General features: G+C 35.7%; 2 protein-coding genes across 3 annotated transcripts in view; one reads left to right on the top strand and one right to left on the bottom strand.

Moving 5' to 3' along the window:
• The window catches only part of LOC111871833 (ribonuclease Oy), a 19,572-nt gene extending 16,211 nt beyond the window's left edge, over positions 1-3,361 (top strand). The window contains exon 5 of the mRNA XM_023865203.2: positions 1,934-3,361. Coding sequence (XP_023720971.1) covers positions 1,934-2,203 — 270 coding nt within the window. The 3' untranslated portion in view covers positions 2,204-3,361. The remainder of the gene's footprint in view (positions 1-1,933) is intronic.
• The window catches only part of LOC111871832 (UBX domain-containing protein 1), a 13,066-nt gene continuing 4,075 nt past the window's right edge, over positions 2,199-11,189 (bottom strand). The window contains exons 6-8 of one of the 2 annotated variants that reach the window (XM_023865200.2): positions 9,822-10,002; positions 3,427-3,482; positions 2,199-2,255 (exon numbers count right to left, since the gene is read on the bottom strand). In XM_023865200.2, the coding sequence (XP_023720968.1) occupies positions 3,439-3,482; positions 9,822-10,002 (225 nt within the window). In that variant the 3' untranslated portion in view covers positions 2,199-2,255; positions 3,427-3,438. Of the gene's footprint in view, positions 3,483-9,821; positions 10,003-11,189 lie in introns of both variants that reach the window. The other variant, XM_023865199.2, reaches the window with a different exon arrangement.

The following is an 11,189-nucleotide window of genomic DNA, read 5'->3' as shown; positions in this document are numbered from 1 at the left end:
GTGGCGAGAGAGGTGTGAATAATTATTCCGGTGTAGCTGCGGGGATAAATATCACTGCAGCTCGACATCACTGGCCTGCTTCCTCTAAATCGCAACTGAGGTGTCGTGTGTGCTTTTCGCGTGGGAAGCGGTCTAGCGTTCATACGAAGTGCGTGAGCTGCGACGTCAGACTCTGCATTTTGGAACTTTTTCGGCAGTACAATACGAAGGCCACATTACCATAGATGACGCAGGGGGGAAGGCTGTTTCCTCATGAAGATGGTGAACATATATCACGTAAGTAGAGCAAAAATTTAATTTTAAAAAAATCTTTACATGCGTGCAATGCGCGAAATCGTATGAGGTCGTTCGGCCATATGACGTCGGTAGATTACATTAGATCACGCAGGAGGGAAGGCTGTCACCTTATAAAGGTTGTGACCAAAAATTATGTAAATAGAAGAACAATTTATATTTTAAATTTAATTTTAAAAAAATCTTTACACGCGTGGAATGCGCGACATCATATGATGACGTTTGGCCAGCTGCCCTAACTTTTAACGACATCATATGATGACGTTCGTCCGATAAAGGTTAACAGGCCACAGAAGCCCACACATTTGTAAGATGTTGAGATTCCCACATTTTCTAGATAATCGGTGGCTCAAAGATGGCAGTGATGTTGTCAGCCTTACATTCTGGCCGCCTTTTACCCCCAGGTAGATTCCTGGTACACAATTGTTAGAGGCTGAATCCCTCTGAAAATATCTGTATGAAGCAGATGATATAAATTATAGAACTTCTGCCATTCTGCATAATTTCTGCTACTTGAAAGCTGCCAGGCCTGACCTAACCTCAAATTATTGCCATCATGCCAATGATAGAAATTTTTCATTTAGGAGAAGTTAAAGTTTATGGGTATGTTTATGATGTCTATCCCCATACTTAATGTCATACATGTAGTAGCAATATTACTGCCTTTGGATCTTATCTTCAACCATGTTAATTAACTTCCTATCCTGAAATATAATTTTTATGCATCTGTTTTAATACAGTCTGTCTAAAACATTTCTAAGCGTATATTGTATCTTAAATAAGCAATATTATGGAAAAGAAGTCCTGTGTGTTCAACGAGCTCAAGAATGGCTTCTCTCATTCCAATTTGTGTTTAAAATAGAGACTTTCTAATGATGTGTCACTATTAGATGTTGCCACATCCTCAAAAAGGTTTTACACGATAATACTCTCATCATACCTGACCACTTAGTAAGATTTATATTCATTTTACAAAAAATTACAAAAGCTCAATTATTTCAGACATCCATTATTTTACAGACCCTTGCAATGATACCAGAGCTCTTATAACCAAACTGTTTGCTTTGTTACCTTGTTATAAAGTTTTCTTATTACAGATCTAAAACATAAAAGGTTATGACCTTTCCAGTGATTTCTAACACAATTCATGTTTATTGAATATAAATTTGTGTAATACTGAACTACACACACACACACACCAAAAAAAAAAAAAAGAAAAAGAAAGGAAAACTTTCCATCTGGAATTAGAAAGGAAGTGAAGAATATTTTGTAAGACTGAAACTGTAACATTATTGTCACTGATGATAATTTCATCTTAAATGTCAAATACTTGAGAATATGCATGTGGCAACACACACTAAAACTGCAACCATGATATTAAATTAGAAAAAAGAATTAACCAGATATCCCCATAGTATACCTCTATAAACACCATGTAAATATTTTTCAAAATCTTGAATGCAGAGATTGGCAATTCTTGTCCAAATCAACATTTGTTGCAAGTATAACATCACTTTAGAAAACATCAGGTGCCCATTTCATTATGTATACAGGCCAACAGGAAAAGCTGCATCTTATAACATAATATTTTATTAATGTACCAATAATTAGTTTAATTATGATTGTTTATAATTCACAGAAAACAAATGAGACATACCTTTTTCAAATCAAAATCTGTTTTGACAAGAACCTGACTCTGACGGATTGCGATGGAATTAAAGGAACATCAGATCCAGCAACTGGCATAAAAACTAATTGTCCTTTGAAGGAAACGTTTGTATATCCCAGCATACTTCCTCCTGAGTATGGGAAGCCGCTCGACACCATCGAAAGGCCAGTCTATGGGCAGCATTCCTGGCTGTTGGAAGCTTTGCATGTCATACAATTCCTGCAGTGGATGACATCTTAATCGTCATCCAAACTTGCCCAGTATTCTTCAGGGTGTAAAGTCAACCAAAATTCTACAAGATTACATTTCGGAAAATGAAAGGCTTTCCACTGGTCCTACCTTGCTCAATGGGAATAAAATTAATCTGAATGGTTCAGGGAATAAAATGTCAAAAAGTCAATTATGCATGACAGCATAACACTTCTTCTTCTTCTTCTTCATCTCTCTCTCTCGCACTCTCTCTCTCTCTCTCTCTCTATATATATATATATATATATGACAAACAAGAAACATTTTAATAAAAATATACCATTTGATATTTTCGAATGATAACATTGTTTCTTACAATTAATTTACTATGAATGTTTGGAAGATTATCGATATATAGTTGATACATACATAAGAATGTGTGTTCCTTCTTCAAAATCCTAAGTGTTAACTTATATCTGGCAGAAAGCAACTACAGTGAAACCTTGATTTTACAATTTTGAAGGAACCATCTAAAATAAACACAAAACAAGGGAAATTGAGACTATACAACGTAAAGCAATACGAAGGCTGCTTTGTACTGCAGCACTGGGAGGACACTTAAAATGTACATGTCTGAACACAAGAACAGTGTACATGCAAATACACTAACCACTATTTCTTTAATCATTCAAACAAAATCCCTCTCTTTTTAAAAAAGCTCTCGATCCATACAGATGTCTCCTATCAGGTTCAATATCCTTCACATGCAAAGATACACCTATTTTACCAAGATAAATACTAAACATAAGGGCACCAGTTTTTCTTTATATCTTGCAAAACAGAACATTATAAACATATAATCACATTAATTTAAATTGTGAGGATTCTAAAAAATTACTTGAAAATTTAGGAAAACATAAATTTGAGGAAACATAAAATCAGTTATAATTAACACCGCCCTTTGGACATTTGGCTTGGACCAAACAGGAAGTACATATATGAGTAATCACGAAAAATGTAAAATCCAAGTTTCACTGTAAATAAAACATGACCAATGTAAAGTCATAATGCAGGATAGGGTAAATGCTGATGATTAAGTTTACTGCTAACATTCTCCACTTCTAGCAATAATTTAATAAGCTCAATGAGTAATACACTGCACAAAAATTTGTTCCTTTACCCCAAGACTCTAATTAAAGTTATATAAAATGGAAAATTAAATATTCAGCTAATTTATTTTAGATTAAGTCTTAAATGCTGTTCAAGTTGCTTACATTTAAGTTGTACTACTGGGTCCGTGAAACTATTACAACAGCTGAAGGCACCAGTCCTGGAACAATTAAGTAAAATATCAACATGTAAGAAGTACAAACTTGATACCATACTAAAATGGATTACTTTAAGATAGTCTTTCAAGTATTGATAATATTGTATTTAAGCATCCTGTTGCATTAACATATCATTTACTTCACATATATTTGTGTCTCAAATGCAACCTATTCTCTATATTATATTATTGTAATATAAAATAAAAGATATTATAATTAAATGTAATATTATATAACATATATATACAGAGACCAATTAACAACACAACTACTCTGGTAACACAGAAGAACCTATGGCCAAAGATAACAAAACTGATAACACTGCATGAACATCCTTATGAACTGCACAAATAACATGCATAATACCCATGTTGCAAAGGGAATAAATACTAAACAAGAGATACCGAAGCAAATATGTTCTAAACGAATGGACGATGACCACAAGGAAAACAATGGGATGTTAATTATTTTTAATAAGGTCAATTTATTTTAATTAGGAAATACTGCGTTCACACACAATAAATAATTTTGACATAGGGTGCAACAATTTTAGCCTGATGATGACCAGGCAAAAATGGTCGAAACATGTTGTGATTTTAATAAAACAGATTGAATGTTATATATTCTCTGCGTTGCATTAGACGGAACATGATTAATTGATTAGTTTGATCACGCAACAGGATACATTCCATAAAGTTGGCAATGTTTATATATTTTTACTCTGGATAGCATATCAAATAATACAAGCTATTTTAATTAATTTAAATATGTTCACATCTCATTATTAGAAGGATGTAAAATGGAATGAAACTGATGTCACTGTGAACAAAAATTCTGAGGTTTGTGTACTATATGTTGAATAATTTCAGACTAAAAGTATCTCTCATCAAAGCATAAATTTTGTTACATAAAATGCCTGGGTTATAAAATTAATATGCATTATGAATTTTAATATCAAAATCATACATGTAAAGCATAAAAAGTAAAGAAGTAAAAGTAAAGCTATCCCTGTAACAGGCCATGAAGGCCCATAGAGTTGGGAGACATTCAGGGTCCCACATTATCTAGACAATTGGCTCAAAGATGGCAGTAAGGTTGTCAGCCTTATGCACTGGCCATGCTTTACTCCCCAGGAAAATTATTTAATTAATTCCTGGTACTCATTTCTGTTAGAGGCTGAGTCAGCCTCAGGGCCATAGTGCGGCTGGAAGGATTAGGACAACTGGAAAAATCCAATGACCTCATTGGGACTTGAACCCGTGACCTTCCAGCTTGTAGCATAGTGCCTCAACCACTACACTACCGCATGCAAATTATATATTCTTGAACATTTATGGTTCGAAAGGATTTAATTAATCTGTAATAATTTCTTGATATTTCTGTGAGGAAGCTTAGGCATATATAGAGACATTTTCATGAAAATGAAAAACTGATATATTTGTATTATAAACAAATCACAGAATTCCATAATTATTTATATGAATATGTATGTGTATACATTTCTTGATTTAAGGATACTTCTTTGAAGATTAATCTGTTGCTATATCAGTTTCTTCAGATGCAAGTATTTTTTGTGGGTATAATGTATTTCTACATAACTGTGTTAAAATATTCTGCACAAAAAATATTCACTGAAATTTAAAACAAGTTAGGCTGAAGTAAGTCTTCAAGTAAGCAGTGTAAAAAATAAATACATATATATTAAAGGCTATTATGAATACAAACATGCATAAGTATGGGTGATTTTCACATGAAGTGGTCTATTGCAGTCTACACACTCTGTTCTATCAATCAGTATTTGAATCACAGCATTTGGGGGTAGGGGTGGAGAGATCCTTTGGTGAAGGGCATGTAAAGAAATCAGTGCAATTACAGAGGTGCATACTTATATTTCACACCTCGTCTATTAAAAATTCTCCCCCCAAAAATATATTTGTATTTGTGTTGAATAAGGCTCCATGAAGATATAATCTATATTTGTCTAAAGTGTCTTTGAGGGTATGTTATACCATCAGAAGAAAAATACCTCGAACTCTTGTTCAAATCATATGCTGATAAGAGACTCCAGTAACTTCCTGGTGATAACAGACAGAAGAACCTACACCATTATCTCATTATGCTATGCCCTCAAAGATGTTTTGGACACAGTTTAAAATGTGTATTTAGCTAATAATTTGTTATACTACATATGTATATTTTAAATTTATGAAAAAGGCTTAGAAGTGATATAGATTTGACAGAACTTCATTGAAATGATGTTGAATACTCTGTGAATCCTTAATGAACAGTAATAATATAAAATCTCACAACTTTTTCAACTCATTCCATAATCTATTCCCAACAAAATACACCCACATTCTGAGACTATGCAATTCTGTATATCATATTTATTTATCAGCATACTTTCTCATTGGGTTTAATGTAGGGCTGTTTGACCCAGTTTTTAAGTCTTTAATTTCTGCTTCAAAGTAGATGCTACCACTGCTTCAATTTCATATTTGTATGTGTTTAACAATATTCAGAAAGTTTCTATTCTTCATCATATCACATGTGGAAGCTTTGTTCTCAGCTTACAATCACAAACAGATCAAGAAACAATTCATATTCAGCTGATGATTGCAGTGCACCTTCTGTGGTTTTAGATCTAGTGTGAACATAATTTACAGAACTTCAACTGAATAATATTGCCATCATATTTTCCGGAAACTGCTGCCCACACAGCAGCAAGGACTCTAATCTGTAACTTCTGGAGCCTTTATGTACGTGTATGTTTTATGTTACTGATTGAAAAAAATAGACTGACTACCCATTGTCTTCTTGGAGCCCTGATAGGAACTATAGTTAGAATAGTATTGCCTTGAAAGGAGTACCTGTAGTCATCTCAGACATTACAATGTATAAAAGTGTATTTGAAAATTAAAAAAGGTAGTTTTTAACAGGACTCTGCTGACCCTTGATCTCTTAAATCCCACTAACTGACACTGCATTAATCACTGCCAAAATGCTTCAGTAGCAGTATACATGAAGAATGAGATGTTTTCCTTGATTAGCCTTTTGCTCTGAATTATCTGTACCAATACTTTCCAGAATGCTCTATCACTTCCCATTATTAGAAAAAAAAAAAAAAAAAGGTTTAAACTTAATATTTATATAATAGCCCTTTTACTGATTAACATTGTGGTTCCTGTGCCCCTTTAGTCCGAGGCTTCCTTTATTGTGAATTAAAAAGTTTCAGGACCCCCACCCCCCACAGCATATAAAAATTACTGAAATAATTTATCAATTTATAAACACTTTTAATGAAAATACTATTAATGAAGAACTTTTTCTATTAAACTCTATGTTTGTAATATGGTTTGTGGACTTTAGGAATATAATTAATTTAGATCTTTGTTATAAGATCGGTTTTCATCAGCACCTGTAGAAAGGTTCAGCACTCCACCTTTGGGAAACAATGGATTAAACGAAGAATATATTATGCGGACTATCAAAATTCTGCTAAATATTGTTAGTCACGCTCAGTTATTATTTATGGTACAGAAATTCTCACAACATTCCAGAGCATAAATAGTGAAGAAAGATTTTACACCCACATTTATGGAGACAGATAAAGTCTGTTTTTTCTTCAATATGTTGCTAGCCCTTTCATCTCTTCTTGTTCTCTTCCAGTACACGGCTAGGCCAACTTGTTCTGGGTTATTCCAGGTCTCTATTTCTTAAATTTCAGCACTAATGTCCTTATTGGTATCCTTGTTCCACCCATTCTCTTTATATGGCCAAAATCACTAATGTTTCTCTTCTCTCTCAAAAAATTTTGAATTCAAACTTCTTTTCTTACACTCTCATTTATAAATCTGTCCCTTCTGGAGAGGAAGAAGGGATTCTGAAAGCTTCCTGCAGTGATTTGCATGTCCTGTTCTGTATACGCTAAGAGTTACTTCATTATTAAATATAGGTTTCACCTTGTTTATTCTTTTAACAACAAATATTAGCTACATAACCAGTTCAGTATTAAATAAAACTTATTATTAAAGTATCATCATCATCATCAGTAATCTGTCAGACGACAGGTCCACAGTCTCTTCCAAAACAGTTTCTCCACTTAATGCGATCTTCTGTTTTTGGAAAGAGACTATCCAGGAAAAGTGATAATGTGGTAGTTTTTCCATTTGCTTTCCACATCGCAGTACAACAGCCGTTCAAACGACTCTGGTCACGCCTGTTGCTATACGAACTTGAACCATCATTTGCTCTGTGCTTCAAGTCGCTGCTGATGACGCTGCTTCCGGCATCAGTTTTCGGTGTCTCTCTTCGTCTGATGCCTACCCTTTGACCTGTCCAGCAAGGGAGGCCCTGCCAGTAGCTACGCTACCGCTGGTGTAGCTCTCAGGGTCCTCGGCATATGTACATATGTACAGGATTTAATTTAGAAAGAATCACGTGGAGCAATTCTCCTATTAACCCGTTGTAGTAGACTGGGGCCTCTGCAACCTCGCAGATGCTTCTGAGGAGACAGTTTCTGCCGTCCAACCCATGCCTATCCATGACATTCTGCAGGGCTAGGTAAGATGAAGTCCTGTCCACTGTCTCACGAAATGACCGTCTGACTTCAGGGAACTCTTTCAGAGGAGTGAAGTTCGTAGGCTGCGTGTACTGGAACTGGAAGTTCATTGAAAACGACAGGATTTTCTGCGGCAAATCCACAGGGAATCCCATACCTATATTAAACTTGTACGTAGCACCTTTAGGGTACACCAAAGCTCGTACGTTCCAACGAGTGTCTGTAGACAACCAGCAGTACAACATCAGCGTTAGAAAAACAGTTCCTCTTAAAGGAGATAGCTCTGAAATCACGTCTTCCAGATGATACGACCTGACTAGCGCTTCGTCTCTCGTCTGACCTCTGATGTGGTCTTCTCTGATCTCATCTTATCTTGTCTTAATTCCGATCTGGTCTTCTCTGATCTCCTCTGTCCTGAGTTACGTTTTGTCTCTTATCTCTCACAGTCGGACAGACTTGGAGACACCTTCTTGAAGGGTATTCGTTTCAGCGGGAAGTGTATAGTGAAGTATAGTTCAGCAAAAACATAAGTTGTCTAGTCCCTTTTTACCAACATTGACTGTAAACTTGTGCCTGATATATGTAAAGCATACATGAACTTCACTCTGTTCTTACACATAAACAGAGCTCTGCTGGAATGAGTCACATATTTTTTTTAACAACAAAACCAGAGTATATTTGTTTGTTGTTTTTATTTTGATAAACAGAAGATTGTACTCTGCATTTTCCTAAATGTTGTTCCTGTTTATTGTAATATACAGCCAGCCATTAAATGTGGTTTTACTTGCAAGCAATGCCCTTTCATTTCAAATGTTAACTTCCTATGGCAGTTTCCTGTACCTGTTTCCTCATTCTTTGTGGGTTATTATATGACACTCTCGGTATTAGAGACTGCATAGCATTGAATGGTGAGACGACATATGAATTTTAAAGAAAGCAGTCATGCCCTAATGAAGGTATTATCTCGGAATTTGCCTGAATAGACTGAGAAAAAACATGAAAAACTTCAGTATAGCCAGTGATGTTGTGATTTGAGCTGGGCACCTACTGAATTCAAGTCTGAAGTGTTCATCTAGACCAGCCGATTAAGCGTACCTCATACCTGTCTGAATACTTATGAAACTGTGTTCATATATCCATATCTATCCATAGTATGAACAAGTTGAACTAAGAAGATTTCATGTACATCAAGCAGATTTCTGAGAATTTCTACATTAATAAATTTGTTAAAAAATTTTATTTCTATTAATTCATTCTGTAACAGCAATTACAAGAACCAAGAAGTTGGTGGGTGGTTCATATTAAAATGGATCTTAGAGAGATAAGATGAGGTGGAATTGACTGAATTGATCTGGTTCAGGATATGAACATGGTAATGAACTTTCAGGTTGGATAAAATGTTGGGAAATTCTTGATTGGCTGCAAACCTGGCAGCTTCTCAAGAAGGGCTCAGTTCTATGAAGTTAGTTACTTAGCCTAATGGTGAATGTAACTTCTAGAAGCAGGATCAAGGTAGACAGATCCTCAATTTCAAATTCAAATTTATGAAACAGTTAAGAATATCTTTTACAGAGAACAGCACCAATAAAAGCCTGGGTACTCTGTGATACTCTAAACAAAATACATGTTTAATATAAATAATGGGAATTCTAATGAAATTGCACCAGGTGTTGACAAGTTCTGAGAAACATGATGTCCATCTTAAATGCAGTCCTTATACTCTGCGCTGTACTCAGAATAGAAGGCACTGAGGGTGTGATATCAACTATTATTCGCATACCTAATAAATCAAGTGGTTTCTCATAGTCATCCTCAGCGAAGACTTTCTTGGGAAAGTTGGTCATTAGAGAGAAAGGTCCATCTCCATCTGTTCTGTTCATTTCGACATATAATCTAACTGCAGACAGTTGCTCCTTGGACCCAAATGTTTGTGTCAGAGCTTCACCATTTGTCAGTCTGATCTGTTAACAGGATCACCAAATAAGTCTTACAATTTTATATGATACAACAAACATTCATGACATCGTAACAGTATAACTATCCCTGTGCTTAATTAAACAGAACACAATGAAACATGGGAGAGTGGAGTAGGGTAAGAATTTTCTCTTCACCATAATGTCCAGACGGGCTCTGGGGCCCACCCAGCCTCCTATCCAATGGGTACCGGGTGGGGTCTTTTTCCAGGGGTAAAGCGACAGGGGCATGAAACTGACCGCTCACCTTCAACTAGTGCCGAGGTCAAGAAAATGTGGATCTATACATCCACTCCCCCATACACCTTCATGGTATAGTGCTTAATTAGTTAAGCACAGAGACAACTTTACCTATAATCCTTCAACAGTTCTCAAGATTCTTCATGTTTACAGACAGACTGAATTCTGGTAATGCTTGCTACCATTCAGTCCAGAACCTTTGGTCTTATCGTCTGCTGTCCAAAAACACAAAAATCAGAATGTACAAAACTATAATTTTTCCTATTGTTCTGTATAGGTGTGAAACTTGGTCTCTGACATTAACTCTTTGACTGGCGCGGGCGTGGTTTAACGCCCGGACGATGCCAGCCTTTCCCTGGCGTTGGCGTGTTTTAACGCTTTGACAATCTCGTCCCTTCTTTGCTCTCTTGGCACTCATCAACCAAAGACATATTTATGATAGTTTTTGTGCATGTTTGTAAAGAACCCTTGTAAACTTTGTGGGGGTCTATATTACTGTCAGAACCCTCTGAGAAGGTAAAGGTCAGAAAATATTTCCCATTCATTCAGTTTCACCATAGCTTCTTGCAGCAAGTGTCTTCGTTTTCCTACAGACCAGCTGGAAAATGTTGTGAACGAGATTTTTTCTGATGATGATAGTGGCGATGAAATAATGATTCCTGAATTGGATGAAGTTGATAGTGACAATAATACAGTGATAGACAATGATCCACAAGACAGTAATCATGAACATTTACCTACCACGAGTGCGGTGCCTGACACGCCCATCTCATGAACGTACGGAGACATTGTACCCCCAATATTTCCATTTGCTAATAGTTTCGGGATCAAAACTGATATAACACATAAAATGCATCCCTTTTCATGGATCAAAATTTTTTCTGGATGACGACTGTGTAAATCACATCACAACTGAAACCAATCGCTATGCTCAC

The sequence above is a fragment of the Cryptotermes secundus genome, unplaced genomic scaffold (genome assembly GCF_002891405.2).
Source record: "Cryptotermes secundus unplaced genomic scaffold, Csec_1.0 scaffold1242, whole genome shotgun sequence".
Taxonomy (NCBI): Eukaryota; Metazoa; Arthropoda; class Insecta; order Blattodea; family Kalotermitidae; genus Cryptotermes; species Cryptotermes secundus.
The sequence above is the reverse complement of the archived record's forward strand: the minus strand, read 5'-3'. Positions and strand labels throughout refer to the sequence as shown.